Source organism: Leptonotus elevatus, chromosome 19 (assembly GCF_054856555.1).
Source record: "Leptonotus elevatus isolate MCC_2025b chromosome 19, RoL_Lele_1.0, whole genome shotgun sequence".
Lineage (NCBI taxonomy): Eukaryota > Metazoa > Chordata > Actinopteri > Syngnathiformes > Syngnathidae > Leptonotus > Leptonotus elevatus.
This window is the reverse complement of record NC_141257.1, coordinates 9,285,903-9,301,989: the sequence shown is the minus strand read 5'-3', so window position 1 is coordinate 9,301,989 and position 16,087 is coordinate 9,285,903. Positions and strand designations below refer to the sequence as shown.

Below are 16,087 nucleotides of genomic sequence, written 5' to 3'. Positions count from 1 at the left end.
GTTTTTTTTAAATTATTGTTGACTTGAAAATGTGGTAGTTCAAAATGTGATCATTCACAAATCTCGTTTATTATTTATATTTGACAGAGGTAAAAAGAGTTCCGAAATTCCCCCGTATTATCGAATTCAGCGTAAAGTTTCATTTAAGAAAACTGGGGACTTGGACAACAAGAAATGTTTTAAGAGGCTAGTAGCACTCACAAAACTTATTTTGTATTTGTTTCTTAACCCTCCACAAATGTGGACATTATTTTTACATTAATTACAAAATGAAATGTAAATTCCTTTTTTGAAAGACTTAGTGGTCCGTTTTACGTGATATTCACTTCCAAGTCTTCAGTGTTTCCTTCTTTTATATGCGATGATGGGATTGTGAGGTGTGTGTATCATAGTGGTGTAGTTGATGGTGGGGAAGTATCCGTCCACCAGGTCGAAATCGTATAGGCGCAGCATCGTGGACCAGATGGTTTTGATCTGCACGTAGGCGAAGTTCTCCCCAATGCAGCGATGTCTCCCTGAAGAAAAAAATATAAATAAATGAGTCATTAAATTAAAAAAAATAATAATCAAAATGGTTGGCCTTATAGCATAAATGCCAATGTTATTTTTTAACTTAAAATAAATGTCCTGTTTTTTTAGTTGGTGTTTTTTTTAACGTGTGTAACAATCCAGGTCACTGTAATCAGTAACAGCTAAATCGAGGCAATTAGATTCTTGTTTTGTTTAAAAAATAAATAAAAATAAAACCTGTCTTGTGAAAATTTCGACAAATACCTTAGGCAAGTATGCTATTTGACTTTACAAAATAATCCTTACACAAAATACAGAAATAAAACACATTTTGTATATATTAGTTGTCCTGAGCCAAAATGAAGAGTAGTTTTTGCTTTCAAAATGACTCGACACACAAATGATACTAAAAACAATTATAACAAATAAAAAAAAGTTACTAAAACCTTTTTAGAGTGACTTAGCATAGTACATGACTTAATCAAGCTAATTTCTCCGGCCATGTGTAAACCTAAGGTAAGTCCTCTTTATTTTTCATATTTTCTTAAGGTTTACAGCCAGCATGGATTATGTTACTCGAACGAATGCAACCCTGTTACTCACACACATATATATATATTCATAAAATACATTAATTTCCAAGTTTTTCGGGGGTTTTTTGTTTTTGTTTTTTTACAGCCAAGTGAGTTGACCGGTTAGCATAGCAGTATGTTGTTAATCTGTTAGCATAGCAGCTAACACAGATAGCATGTATGCTTAAACAAAGACTCTAACATTAGCGTTGATTTTCAACTTTGCTACTTATCACACACACAAAAAGACATGAAGCTCATATTTTCATTATGGTTGTTGTATGGTACGTTTTTTTTTTCTTGACCGGTAGTTAGCATAGCAGCTAACATTACGCTTGAGCAAACATTGCATAGCAGCTAACACTACTCTTGAGCAAAATGTCTATATTTTAGGGTGACCAAACGTCCTCATTTGGGAAGACAGGCCATTTTCTTACTATTCGCATTTATTTTGTGTCCCTCTTGCTCTAATTGAGGCAACATAAAATAAAATTAGTCAAATCTACAAAAGTACGGAAGAGTTTAGCTGGATGAATCAAATTACAGTATATGATGTTTTTGTCTTCTCTTTTCTTGAAAACATAACCAAAATGATCAAATAAATGGTCTGTTTTGAAAAATGTTTTTACAATGATCCATATAACACCAACACAAATATGGCGTCGGAAGGGGTGCGTACCGGCTCCGAAAGGCACATAGGCAAATTTCTCGCCGGCAGCGGGATTATCCTGGAGGTAGCGGTCAGGGTCGAACCGTGTCCTCTCACGCCACGTATCCTGCAGTCGGTGGTTGACGGTCGGGGAGACGCACACCTGGTGGCCCGCGGGGATGGTGAAGCCCGATGTGGTCTGTGGCACCGATGTGAGACACTAGAGTTACTCATCATAGCAATCTTTTAAACTGCGTAGGAAATCGTACACCGGGTGAGTGTTGCGGTTTAACGCCAATGATGTCATTACCTGAGAAGAGCGAGCCATCCTCATCATGGTCATAATGGGAGGCCGCAGCCTCAGAGTCTCCTTCAAACAACGCTCCAACAGGCTGAGGTCCTTCAACTGAAAAATGACATAACATACTGTTAATTATTAATTAATTCACATTTGTCAAGGCGGGTGGTACCTGATCCAGGTGGAGCGGAGGCAGGTGGTCACCACACACGGCCCTCTGCTCAGCGTAGCAACGCTCCTGTGTGGCTTTGTCCCTGGCCAGGAAAAAACCCATCCAGGCACTGGTGGTGGACGACGTGTGCTGACCGGCCAGCAGGAGACCGATCAGCATGCCCGCGACCTCGTCGTCTGACAGCGGCCGGCCATCCCTGAAAGAAAAAAAGGTTGAATTCAGCCAGCTTTGAAAAGGAATTATTTTATTTATTTATTTTTTTTACTTGTAGGTTGCATCCATGAGCGTCTGCAGAATATCGTCCACTTTCTCCTCAGAGCTTCTTCGCTTCTGAATCACCTTGTAAAAGATGTTCTTGATCTCCCGGTGAGCTTTGTCCCGCTTTCTAATGATGACAAAATATCTTAAATCATCCTTCACCGTTGAAATAAATGCAAATGCCATTAATCTGTTCCATCCTCACAAAAAACACCAATATTTTTTTTTTAACTTCAGTATTGTACTTTACAAAAACATGCAGTATTAACAATTAAATAGATTTGTTTTAATAGTTTGTTCATCTCAATGTCATAGATTCATCCTCCAGCTCCTTCTTGGCCACCAGAGGGCAGTATAATACAATACTAATACTGAGGTACCGCTGTAGTTCCTTGGCTATTAGATGAGGCTTTAGCACCACCTTGTGGAATCTTAGGGTGTTTAAAAGAGCATAAAATTACTGACACATACTTTTTTTCCCCAGCAAATAATTCCAGATAGGTAAAAAAAAATGTTGATTGGGTGAATCCGATGTAAATGGCAAATACATGGGCGAACGCTGTATTATTTATTATTTAGTCCCTGATAGGAAAACGACACCCCAGAATCATGGTTCCATATAATGATGACGATGTCATCGTCCCACCTGAAGCTGGGCAGCGGCAACCATCCGGGCAAGAGCCAGGCGGCGTGACTGAATCCTCCATCCAGGTCGGCGTAGAGCTGAGCCACGTGCTCATCCAGCAGGCCGCGGATCTCCTTACCGTGCAGGCAGCTGCTGGCCGTCAGGATAATAAGTTCGGACAACGCCTCGAACAGGTCTGGAAGGAGGAAAAGCTTTAATAGTGCTGAAAAACACGTCAGAAACGGAACAAAACAACAGTGGAAGTTGACCAGTGTGTATTGTATTGTTATTTTTGACCCATCTAATATTGTTGTAATGTTATGGCAAATATTGATATTTTACTATTAAGACACAAGGGCTGCACTTTTATGTACAAAATGATATTATTTTGATCACTGTTCTATTTGAAAACAGTTTTCAGTGTAAAATTAAACTTTGAAATGTATGGTTTATTATTTTAGAATACACTGATTGATATTAAGAAAATCACATTTACCCAAGAATTAAAAACTGAATAAATATGCTAGTATCTGTCTTATTATTTAGGCAGCTTATTGAAATCCTAATCATGCGTTCGCCCCCTAGTGGTTGGCTGACTACTAGTTGAGAAAGCAGTTGATTATATCTGCATCAACAATCGAGTCAATTTAATCACAGCATCCGAAATTGTGATCACAATTAAATGTGGTTATTTGTGCAGCCCTTTTTTATCTATAAACTACAAGTTATTAAACAATTTGCCGCACAAATGCTTTTATAAACCACCAAATAATTTTCCTATGAACTTTAACGTTAATTTCCCCTCCGCTCCACAAGGTGGCGCTATGCACCAATGTACCATTCCAAATCATTGCTTTTTGTGAAAATAATGACTGCTGAGAGTTGTATGTAAGTTTATTGGCTGTGTTTACATTCAACCCTTTGACGAAATATGCCATATCTTTGTTAGAATAAGAGCTAGAGATACAATTTCTGGAAATATGTTGGGATCTTAAACCTTCTGTCACACAATTGTATTAAACATATTGATCTTACTTCTCTGGCCGCTGTCTCCCCATCGCTGAAAATAGTCGATGGTCTCTGCCTCAATTATCTTGACGTGTTCTCTAAAGTGAGCGATGTTCAGACCCGTCTTCAGCATCTTCTTTTGTTCCAGAAAGATCTACACATATACATAAACGACATCCACGGGTGAGACTTATTTCACCGTTTTGGACAATAACGTGTTCCGGTGGACTCTCACCGGGTTGGGGATATCGTAGGCGACTCCTTTGCCGAAGACTGGCGTGGTTAGTCTGGAGTAGACGTCCTCGGCGTTCAGGTCCTCGTTCTTGCTGTTGAAGAGCAGCGTGGCGGCGTCGCTACCCAGAAGGTACGTGAATGTTTTGCCCACCATGGTGAAGCTGAACACCGGTCCGTACTGTGGAAGTTAGAGGGTTAACTATTTGTCCGCATCTTGAACCTTTCTGGCTGCGATAACGCAACGGTGGGGATTTTTTTTTGTCAGGCCTTGTGGTTTTCAACTTCATCTCTTTAAATTGAACAATACTGTTTATATTAGTGTGTAGTCTTAGGTTCTTTTTTTTTTAACCAATTGAAACCCTTGGGTTGAATAATACAATTTAGGTTACAATGGTCTCTTTCTAGATTGTACTCTTGTAAATTGCAGTTTGTTTTCTACCATATTACATCACTACGTTACCCTTACATATGTCATGTCATTAATTCGTACTATAATTTTGTTTATAATATAAAAGAAAAAAAAACATTAGTTATAAGCTTGAACTTACTTTTTCGTAGGCGTTTTCCAAAAAGTCTATGGGACTTTTGCCAAATGCAACAGCATGTCCCAGGAAGGGGACACTGGAAGGGATGTAAGGTGGATATTTCTGGAGGGAGGGGAAGCAAAACAACAACAACAAATAACGACATTATTTAGAATTTAAGCACAAGGTTCATTCACTTTAATGCAACTTACCACATTCTTGTCAGAAGTCTGTCTGGGAAGTATTTTGCCGTAAAAATATCCTAACGTGAGCGTGACGACAGAAACAGCCAGGACCAAAGAGGTTAGGTTGTCGTTCATTTTGCTCACAGTGTCTTCGAGCAGCTTAGTGCTCATTTGGTACAAATGCGTCGCCATGTTTAAAACTTCCGTTTCACGGTTCGCTTTTTAAGTGTGCGAACGGATCTTTATAATCTTGGACAACTCCATCTAAAATTGTTGGAGCGCCGCTGCTGTTCTCTACCTGTCAACGTCGGTCCCGCCCCCGCCTGAGCGACTGCCGTTTATGATTGGCTGTTGTTTTCGTGTCTGTCAATTGGTGACTCCTATGATTGGTTGCTTTGTCTGAACCGATGTCGGGTGTTATGATGTCACTGCGTGGCCGAATTATAATAAATAACTATTATTGGTTTTTATTTAAACACATTGATTGCTCAAAAGTCCGTCTCACAAGACATATATTTATGTGTATTATTTTAGCAAAAATATGAATACAGTTTTGTATGTAACAATTTTTTTTCAAACTATCTAATGTTACAAATTATGTACGTGAACATAACTCGCTAGTTTTATTTTTTCGTCATAAAACGCACTTATTCCGTAATAACTTGTGAAAACGACTGCGTCGTCGAATCGTCATAATAACGGAAATTTAAGAACTCAAGCGTTATAGAATTTTAAATCTTTCTCGGCTAAATTAATAAAATGGGGTTGTGTTTACATACTAATTAGCTTAGCGGCCAGGGCTAACTATTTATTAAGTCCAAATTTATCACAATAAACTAGCGTTTCCTGACTTTTATTGAGCCGAGGCACATATTCTACATGACTAAATTCTCACAGTAAACCACCAAACAAAAAATGTCACAACAGCATTATTATCTTCACTTGCGAGTTTATGTGTTGCTGCAGCGGCTCGTATCTCGAAACAATTTTCAGTTGGGCGCTCGTAAATCAAGTACAGTATCAGCTTGCACTCTACTGAAATACCGTAATGATGATTTTGTCTCAATTTACTCACAAATTTACTTGATCAGTTTGAAATTCGGGACTTGCATGTATAGAATACAGCTAGAGAAATAACATTAAATTGTTCAGGTTCCCACTTTTGTCGCTTGCATAGATAGATGAACATAAAAACATTATTTGTAGTAAATGAAAATGTTCAGACTAATTAAGAGGAATTATTTATTTAATCCTCTAATTGTGCAAAATGTAACCTTAATACATACAAAGGACAGACAGACTTATTTAAACATCATTGCATTTATTAAAACAAATTATTAAATAACATATTAACAGAACATGGAAATACAAGATTTGTCAAAAAAATCCCAAAACACACACATTGAACTTGTGAATATGAACATTAGAAAACTGCCCTGCGTTGCATGTCATTTATTATTCAGCATTGAAATGGTTTGGCAGCTGCGTCATCCTGAGCGCTTTTGGTTTCAGCCGTAAGTGTATTTCTCGGTGGCGCCTTTGTCGTTGGGTATCATCTGTCCGCTGAGCTTCATTAAAAGCTTCACAATGAGGCCGGCCTAGCAACAATTACGAGAGACATTCATTATTCATACCACTTCAATGTGTCAAAAATAATGTAAACGTTTCTTCTCTGATCACTGGGTTGTATTTGGAGAGGGTCTCATTTTTGTAAGATGTTCCTTTATGGACCACGTTTACCTGCTTGGTGTGCACGACGAAGTTCACTTTGTTCTCCCCGCCGTGCACTTGGAAGTACTGGTCGGCGTGTCCGAGCTGCCACATGAAGGTGCCGTACTCTAAGCTGATGAGAAGCACCTTCAAGACGAACCAACGAAGCATGCAAATGAGAGGCCGGCAAGTATTCCGATGAGAAGACGCAACGACGGCGCACCTTGGTCTCCATGTTCATGAGGTGCAGCCCCTTGGTGTTGACGCCCACGTAGACGCGGATGACCTTGTGGTTGCTGGCGCTGGCCTTGGTGTACACCTGGCCTGTGAAGAAGGCGGCGCCGTAGGTGGGGATGTCCCAGCAGTTCTGCAGGAAGAGCCGCTGCAGGTGGTGCATCTCCTTGCTCACGCCTTCGCTGGTGCTCAGCGCCTGTTGGCAAATAAGTTCAAACGTTTTAAACCATGACGGGGGGGGGGGGGCTTGTCCAAACTTCTCCAAGCTTCCACTCTACTTTATATTCATGAAGTATCCTGTGGGTCCAGTGGTATGCTTTGCTTTTCACTTTCAATATAGGCACAATGGACTTGAGATTTTCCTCACTGAAAACAAGAGAGCGTTCGTCAAACTGTGTGTCTAACAAAACATAAATCAAAAAACTCAGATTCAGTCCGTGTCGTACTTGAGGAAGCCTTGCTTGTGCTTCTTGCTCTCATAGTTCCCGTAGATGATCTGCAGCAGGAAGCTAGCCAGCGTGATCAGCTTGCTGTCGGGAGCCGGAAAGAAGCCCTTCAGCAGGCAGTGGCGGGCCTCGTCAAACAGGATGAGGATGGCCAGCGGATCCTCCACCTGCAGTCAAAAACGGGGGAAGTCGCGCATTCTTATGCTGTGCTTTTAGCATCGTGACGTTTTAAGCTAAGCATTGGAGCTGAGTGACCTTTTTCTCAATCTCTAGGGGCAAGCGGACGTCCCTGCGGAGGAAGAGCTGAGGCGTCTCCCTTTGCGGGTCCAGCACAGTCAGGTCCGTCACGATCTCCGTCCAGATGCGCAGGTGCTGCACGGGCTTGTGATACGGCTTCAGCTGTAAGTCTGTGACACATGTGCCTCTTATTACTACAGTATACATATTATATTCATCTTTAAAAAAAAAAAAACAGTCAGTGGTCGGGCGCATCCGCTTTTAATCCTTAAAATAAGGAGATGTTAGCTCGTCTGCTCACGGAGGTTTTCGGAGCATATCCAAATGGTGAAGTACTGCTGGGTCTCTTGGGACAGACGCATGCCCTCCATGATCTGCTGCACTGTGGTGTTGTTGCCGTGCTTCAGCTCCACGGAACGGTACGAGCCGTCCATGCGGTAGATGCGCACCTTCTCGTACTGTAAAGAACATATTTTTAAAAAAATTGATAAAATGCAAAAGGAATTGCTACAAAATAGGGATAGACCGATTAGCGGCTCCGATATTTAGCATTTTGTCGAGTATCGGCATCGGCCATTTTGAAGAATCATATGGTCCATTTAAAAAAAGTGTTAACTTTAGAGAACTAATGACATTTTCAGAGATGCTGCTGACCCTGGAAAAATCTCTGCACTTTCTGTTTGAAATTAAAACTAAGATAAGGACAAATTGAATGCTTCAGATATTTTCTAATTTTGGAAGACTTTATTTACTGTAGAAAACAATTAATGACGTTTTTATTTAACTTTTGAAAACATGCTACTGCCCCTGGGAGATCCTGCAACTTTTTGTTAGATTTTTAAAACAAAGATTTTTTTTTTAACTCCAATATTTTACAAACCCTAAAAGTAATTCAATAAACATGTGCTTTAAAATTAACCCAAAAATAAGAGGTGGAATTTGTAAATTTTCCCTTTTAGTGAAAATGAATATCAGCTCCAAATATCGGTTATTATATATATATATATATATATATATATATATATATATATATATATATATATATATATATATATATATATATATATATATATATATATATATATATATATATATATATATATATATATATATATATATATATATATATATATATATATATATATATATATATATATTTATATATATATATATATATATATTTATATATATATATATATATATATATATATATATATATATATATATATATATTTATATATATATATATATATATTTATATATATATATATATATTTATATATATATATATATATTTATATATATTTATATATATATATATATTTATATATATATATATATATTTATATATATATATATATATATATATATATATATATATATTTATATATTTATATATATATATATATATATATATATATATATATATATATATATATATATATATATATATATATATATATATATATATATATATATATATATATATATATATATATATATATATATATATATATATATATATATATATATATATATATATATATATATATATATATATATATATATATATATTTATATATATATATATATATATATATATATATATATATATATATATATATATTTATATATATATATATATATATATATATATATATATATATATATATATATTTATATATTTATATATATATATATATATATATATATATATTTATATATATATATATATATTTATATATATATATATATATATATATATTTATATATTTATATATATATATATATATATTTATATATATATATATATATATATATATATATATATATATATATTTATATATATATATATATATATATATTATTATATCGGCCTATCTCTACTACAAAATTTCCTGTGCATAACAATCTGTGGTGGACTACAGTGAGAAATGACACCCTCTAGTGGGCATTGTGTTAACTGCAGTGGGTGATTGTGGGACTCACCGGTTTGCTGTTGGCTTGTTTAAGAAGCTTCACGATCTCCTCCCATTCGTTCTGCTTGTTCTCCTCACACACTTGCAGTGGCGATCGCTTCTGCTGGTCTTCTATGTGCTGATGACCACACAGAAAAGGAATGACAATAAACAGCATCGCATTGACATGACGAGTCCTAATATTTATTGTGGGGAAAATATTTTTGTAGTGTATTTTTGGGCTCACCCGGTCAATCTCGGGGTGCTGCAGCAAGACTTGGACGATATCACCGTGGCCGCCTCTTGCGGCGAAGTGCAGCGGTGAGCTGAGCTGCCCGTTCAGCAGGTTCGGGTTACATTTACCTTTTTCCAACAAAAGCTTGGTCGCCTCAACTTTGCCGTGCCTGAAAGGGCAAATAACAAACATCAGGAGACGAATCGACGCGGTTTTGTGGATCCTCACCAGCATGCGTAGTGGATGGGAGCCCAGTGGTCGCTGTCCAGCTGCTTGACCGAAAAGCCGCTGTCCAGGAGCTTGGTGAGCAGCTCCGTGTCGCCCTCACAGGCGCTGCGGTGGAGCGGGAAGTCGTCCACCCACTGACGATCCCTGCAAAGACAAAATGATGATAAATGACATATTCAGGAGAGGAGAAGCTGGATTGAGTCCTCACTTGTCCTCAGGTGTGCAGTTGGCGGCGTGCTGCCACGTCTCCCTCGTCGGGATCTGGATTTTGGAGTAGTCGGGTGCTCCGAGCCCAAAATATGGGTTGATGATAACTTTATCCACCTTGCAGACATACCGTTTTTTTATCAAAGGTATTTAGTACCTTTGGTCATATTTATCTTAGCGTGCACATTAAACCTGGTCTCACCCGGTTGGTGTACTGCAGATCGGAGCCATAGAGCGGGTTTAGGATGCACATGTCCGCCTTCTCCAGCGACATCATCTTGCTCTTAATTTCTAGCGCCGTGTAGCCCATGTGCAGGCCCTCGTCGCTCGCTCGGCCCTCGCCGCCGTACGCCGGGTTGCTGACGTTGGTCTTCACCCTCTCCACGGGCGCTGGCCGGAACAGGGCTGGGATGGCGTGAGGCACCGCGTGCTGCTCCGCTAGCCACCTGGAAGTGGGCATGTTTTGGAGCAAAGTCAAAGTGTGTGGATGTTGGAGGGGGCGTGGCTTAAAACATAGGGGAAGAGTAGTCAACCGAGGGTGTGTGACTTCAACTTTTGGATTGTGCGGTTGTATGGATAAGGGCGAGTGGGCTTCAAAAAAGTAAATATGATGCAAAATTCAAGCTCACTTGTCCAAGGCAAGGAGCATCTTGGCAGTAACCGGGCAGAAGTGGATGCTGGTCTGGCTGCAGACCTTCATGATGTCCTGTAGGCAGTAGAAGCTTGGGCCGCCCGAGTTGTGGACCGGTTTGCTGTTGTCTGTCAAAACGCGCTGGTTATAACTCATTCACTGCCGTTGACGGCTCTAGACGTCAAAAATTCATTTGAACGATTTCGATTAGTTTCACTTTTTTTTCTCCACTTTTGTTAACAAGAGTATGAAAACCGAGAATTTTTTTTTTTGTACATATCAAACATATAAAATTTGTGATTAATCTTGAGTTTAAATAATTAAGTAATCAAACAAAAAAGAAAATATAATTTAAAAATTAGTAATTGTAATTAATCGCATGACTTCCAATAGTTAACTCGCGATTAACCACAAATTTTACATCTGTTCTAAACTTACAATACATTTTTTTCCTAGGTTTTCATACTCTTGTTAACAAAAGTGGAAAAAAGTAATAGAAATAGTTTTTAAAAAAAAATTGACGTCTAGAGCCGTCAATGGCAGCAAATGAGTTATATTGGGACGGGGGGAAATACAACACCTTTAACGCCAACTGGCACCACAAACAGCGACGCCTCTTTGGCGGCGTTCTCCCCACCCAGGGGGAATTTCTTCATGTGAACCACACGTTTACCTGGAATACAAACTGGATAACGAGCCTCATCTGAAAAGCAAATTGAATCGTCCCATGCTCACCGCTGAAGCTTTGGTTGTTGGACAAGGGTTTGATGGTGTCCGCAACATAGTCCAAGATGGATTTGGATTTGTCTCCTGCCGCTTGGATCCTGGTTGTCGGGAGGACTTTCTTCCTTTTCTTCTCCTTCCCTTCCAAGGGCACTTCACTCAGCAGGATCTCAACATGGAGATGCACATAGTGAAACGATTGTTTAAAAACGTTGCGATATAACAAACGGTGACATGAGGGTGTGATTATTTTTGAAAGTGCACCTCATAGGCTTTGGCTCTGTACTCCTTGGAGCTGAGGCTGACTTGGTTCTTGGGCCGGAGGACAGCGACAAACACGTCCTCCAGGCTGTCCTCGTTACCCATGATGACGGCTTTTAGGGCCAAATGCTGTGGAGTGGCATGTCTGGGATGCCGAACGACAATCATGACGATACAATTATTTTAACCGATGAACGCATGTTTATTATAAGGATTTGCAGGTCAAATGTTTCGTATGATGTTGTTGTACTTTCGTTTCAGGTGTTTATTATGTAGTATGCACCCCTGTGGGTACTAATAATTATCTGTAATGGCCATATTATGCTGGATTTGCTCATCGGTCGATTGTTACTTTGGAGTCATTACGGTACAGTACTGCACAATATAATACAGTCGTACTGCTACTTGTTGAATTCATGATGGTGACGCCCCGGAAACCAAAGCACGTCTGTCGTTCCTACATGCTATTAACAAAACAAAAAAAACATAGTTCTGCATTCACCACGACTCTTACGAATTTGAAGCCATGTTTAAATACGTAGAGTTGAATTACTTTAACGACAAATAGACGCCGTTTGGCTGTCCTAGCTTTGGATGCTACACGGCATCATCGGTTAATTCGAGTGGCCAAACTCACCGAAAAGACACGCAAACTTCACACAACTTCTTCCCCACCGTCGGAGTCCTTTTCGGGTTAAGTGTCCACCCTCGGCCCCACCGGGTGAATTTCCAGGGTGGTTATTCGGGCAAAAAGTCGCCGCCGCCGCCTGCCTGATATTGTTGGCCCCTTGGCAAACAGGAGTCGCGGTGCGTTCAAGGACGGCAGAGCCGGTAGGACAATAGAACACTTTGGTATATAGTGGTAGGGCGAAAGGTGTCGAGAGTAGCGAGCGTTGTTTAACTTGTTTTATTTTTACACGTAACTTTAGCTATTTGAAAATATTTAGCAATTCACAAGATTGTCCAGCAGGGTGATTGGTTGTCATAACTTTATGCTTATGCCTGTATACAAGCAACTTTTTTGTTTTTTAATTAGTAAACCCCGACCTGTTTGTTGCGGGGATATGTTGCAGGACCCCCCCCCCCCCCAATAGTAATGAATGTAATGAATATCGAGATCATATAAAAACGTTTTAAAGCAAAGTTTTACCTCTCACAAATGTTTCTAACATTATTGAATGCCACCTCACATACTAGTATTCACATTATGCGTGCAATTTTTTATTCGTGTCGAAATATCAAAAATCTGTTAAATGTGGAATGAGCTAAAAATATCAACTTTGTACAGTCTTAGATTTTTCCGCCATTGTGGGTGGGCTTGGAATGTATCCCAGTGAAACATTGGTTCGCTGTGCTGTAAAAACCCATAACAATTATTTTTATGCCAATCAACAAACACATCAATATTTTTTATTTGAAGTGATTATATCAAACATTGAAAACAAAATCATGCAATGGTTAATATAATAACATAAAAGATAAACATAGCTGAGGTTACATATGTTCTTTTGGTATAAGATGATTGGTCTGTACTGTAATTCGATTGGCCCACAGCCGTGTGGTGGTTCTCGACTTGTCGCGCCAAGTTCAGGAAGCAGGACTTTTCTCACCGGAAGCCGAGTCGGGTTCCCTGTCTTTGCAGAGGCTGAGCACCTCCTGCATCTTCCTCTGAATGTCGTGCACCCTGACGGTCCACTTTTCGCGCACCTCCTCCTCGTCGTCCTCTGTGACCACAGTATAGGCCATGAGGGTGATGAGGCCCATGTAGAAGAGGTGGGCTATATGTGAGCAATGGCTCTCCATGATCTCCGCGTCGCCATCGCAGTTCTCCAGGTAGACCCTCAGCAGCGGCCTGCCGAAGAGCAAGTTGAAGCCCATCACGCCGCGGTAATACACTTCCAGGCCAGTGTCCATTTTGTCCCGTTCGTAGATCCGCTCAAAGTTCTTCATGCAGCACAGCGTGTTGTCCGGGTCCTTCTTCACCTGCGCCACCATGGCATTAAAGGCGGCGTACTGATGCTTGATGTACTCCTCGTACTTGCCGAAGGTCTCGTTCACCTCGTCTATCCGGATCTGCGTCAGACACTGCCGGTTCTTCTCGGAGATGCTCTCCAGCTTGGTGTGGATGGCCTGGAAGTCCTGGTCCAGCTCGTGGCCCTCCTCGTCCATGAGACCCTTGCGAGCCACACCCACCAAGGAGGAGACGATGCCGAAGATGGGGTCGATGGACGAGGCGAAAGAGGAAACCTTCTCCACGTAGGTCAGCACAAGGACTGCCGTTTTCTTTACCTGGAAACCGTCCGCCATCTTGTTCTTCTGGGGGGGAAAATGGCCACACGAAGAGATTAAGACTAGAAGGATAAAGGAAAAGCAACACATTTTTAGAAAATTGAAAATTGTTGGAATGTTAGCCTGCAGTGGCTACCTAGCTGTGCCTTTTAGCATTTTTAATCAATTCTACTCTAAGAGCCGAGTTTCCACTCACTACCACCCACCCACGTCCTTAGATACATTATTAACAATCCTATAAAAGCAGTAAAGGAGTTTAATATCATACACAGGCATACATTCATGAACAAAATACCGTAAGCACATAAATGCACATTTGATTCATGCAAACGACAGTACCGAGACGTTTGTTGTATCAAGCAATCTCATACATTACACATTTCTCCAAGCCTAGTAAAGAATGTGCTATATTAAATCACCTCAGATTGTTTTAATTACACAATTTATTTAACTTTTAAACTTAAATATGTTAATAAAAGAACAAAATTAACTCTAAAAATCACTACATTCCTATTGTTTTTTTTTTCATTAAAAAACATGAGGTACATATACAGTGCTCAGCATATATGAGTACACCTTTGATTTTTTTTTTAAAGATTTTATTCAATATCTCAATGAAGATAACATAAGAACTATTTCCAAAATTTTGACAAAACGTATTTTGTAGAATATGCGCTTAACTCACAACATGAAAGTAAGGTTGTAATGGAATGCATAGATTACAAAATATTCAGTTTAATCAAATTAACTAATGCAAAAAAATAAATAATGCAACCCACAACAAAAACATCTTAGTATTTTCTATGACTGTAAAGGATAGCAACATGTCTGCTAGGCTTGGAATTAACAAGTTGTCAGTTTTTTTCCGGGGTTACTTATTTGTGCAAAATGTACTTTAATAAATTTAATATAAAAACTACTTTTTTTTGTGGGTACTAATTAACAAATCTTGTTTGCAATCAATGGCCCACTTTTGTAGGAGTACTTTGTAGTATAGTAGAAAATCTTGATTCTGAAATGAAACTAAAAGTGTTCTTACAAAACCTGTTTGAGTGTACTCATTTATGCTGAACAAAAAAATACTGTATACTCGTTTTTGTATACGAATAAATAAGAGACTCTTGATTTTTGTTTAAACTAAAATTTGTGCATTATAGTCTACACCTCGGTTGAATTAATCATATCACAAAATAAAAATACATCTTAAAATTATGTCAACGTCAATCAACATGACTTTATATGTAAGTCACCATGTCACCGTGGTAACGTCTTATTTAACAAACACATTTTGCTTGAACTAAACACCACTGATGTCGTTTATAAGCCCCCTTTCCACCCATTTCCTGATCACCCAAACCAATCATACCTAGCGCCAGCGCCATTCCCTGCCTGTCAATCAACACTCAAACACATCAGCAGTAAAAACACAAATCTCAAGCGGCTGCTCGTGTTTAATGTTTACTCACAAGGGATAACGCTTCTGCTATCTTTCTGTCTACGGGAGCCGCCCGTCTGCCCTGGCCACCATTTTCCTTTTCCGGCCTACGGAGACGGCCCTTTCTTGCCAAATAAGGCAAGCGACACAAGGAAGTGACTCACCCCTGCCTTTTGCTGATTGGCTGACGTAAGTGCCGCACACCTCAGCGACGGATACACGCCTTCTCACCGATGACAGACTGTTTATACACTTACCAAACCAGAGTAGGTGACCACACAGGTTTTTTTTCATTATTCATTACCAACGAACATCCTTACACAGACAATTTCAAACCATAACATGAGCAAGGGCAAGTCAGGGTGATGATTATTTGGCATTCTAGTAATTCTCATTCAAAAAAGTAGCTGCCAAATGCAAATATGAAATTATTTCAAATCTACCCCAACAAATGTGGA

General features: G+C 39.2%; 3 protein-coding genes and 1 long non-coding RNA gene across 7 annotated transcripts; 1 reads left to right on the top strand and 3 right to left on the bottom strand.

The window, feature by feature from the left end:
• Positions 1–34: 34 nt before the first annotated feature.
• Positions 35–5,357, bottom strand: cyp51a1 (cytochrome P450 family 51 subfamily A member 1). The gene is made up of 10 exons (XM_086061923.1): positions 5,063–5,357; positions 4,875–4,973; positions 4,328–4,504; positions 4,120–4,246; positions 3,106–3,280; positions 2,467–2,586; positions 2,202–2,397; positions 2,042–2,137; positions 1,762–1,930; positions 35–515 (listed from the first exon to the last, which is right to left on the bottom strand). The coding sequence occupies exons 1-10, from the start codon at positions 5,225–5,227 to the stop codon at positions 337–339; spliced, it is 1,503 nt and encodes a 500-aa protein (XP_085918049.1). The 5' UTR covers positions 5,228–5,357; the 3' UTR covers positions 35–336.
• Positions 883–3,967, top strand: LOC147157805 (uncharacterized). Of its 2 annotated transcripts, XR_015091039.1 has the most exons (5): positions 883–1,026; positions 2,191–2,412; positions 2,473–2,567; positions 2,775–2,835; positions 3,039–3,967. It is a non-coding gene; the product is annotated as an uncharacterized LOC147157805 (long non-coding RNA). The 2 variants fall into 2 exon arrangements; XR_015091040.1 differs by lacking the exon at positions 2,775–2,835.
• A 979-nt stretch (positions 5,358–6,336) lies between the features above and the next one.
• krit1 (KRIT1 ankyrin repeat containing) lies at positions 6,337–12,731 on the bottom strand. Its single transcript, XM_086063431.1, has 17 exons — positions 12,543–12,731; positions 11,909–12,050; positions 11,657–11,813; positions 11,502–11,594; positions 10,920–11,049; positions 10,493–10,736; positions 10,292–10,407; positions 10,084–10,227; positions 9,868–10,024; positions 9,652–9,759; positions 7,964–8,120; positions 7,681–7,832; positions 7,426–7,592; positions 7,258–7,345; positions 6,969–7,175; positions 6,776–6,892; positions 6,337–6,633 (listed from the first exon to the last, which is right to left on the bottom strand). The coding sequence occupies exons 2-17, from the start codon at positions 12,008–12,010 to the stop codon at positions 6,544–6,546; spliced, it is 2,229 nt and encodes a 742-aa protein (XP_085919557.1). The 5' UTR covers positions 12,011–12,050; positions 12,543–12,731; the 3' UTR covers positions 6,337–6,543.
• Positions 12,732–13,293: 562 nt separating this feature from the next.
• On the bottom strand, positions 13,294–15,767 carry rpz2 (rapunzel 2). 3 transcript variants are annotated; one of them, XM_086063443.1, is made up of 2 exons: positions 15,661–15,767; positions 13,294–14,221 (listed from the first exon to the last, which is right to left on the bottom strand). In XM_086063443.1, the coding sequence occupies exon 2, from the start codon at positions 14,210–14,212 to the stop codon at positions 13,493–13,495; it is 720 nt and encodes a 239-aa protein (XP_085919569.1). In that variant the 5' UTR covers positions 14,213–14,221; positions 15,661–15,767; the 3' UTR covers positions 13,294–13,492. The 3 variants fall into 3 exon arrangements, with proteins under 3 accessions (XP_085919569.1, XP_085919568.1, XP_085919570.1); XM_086063442.1 differs by having other exon boundaries at positions 13,294–14,256; positions 15,661–15,745; XM_086063444.1 differs by having other exon boundaries at positions 13,294–14,218; positions 15,661–15,737.
• Between the last annotated feature and the right edge of the window lie 320 nt (positions 15,768–16,087).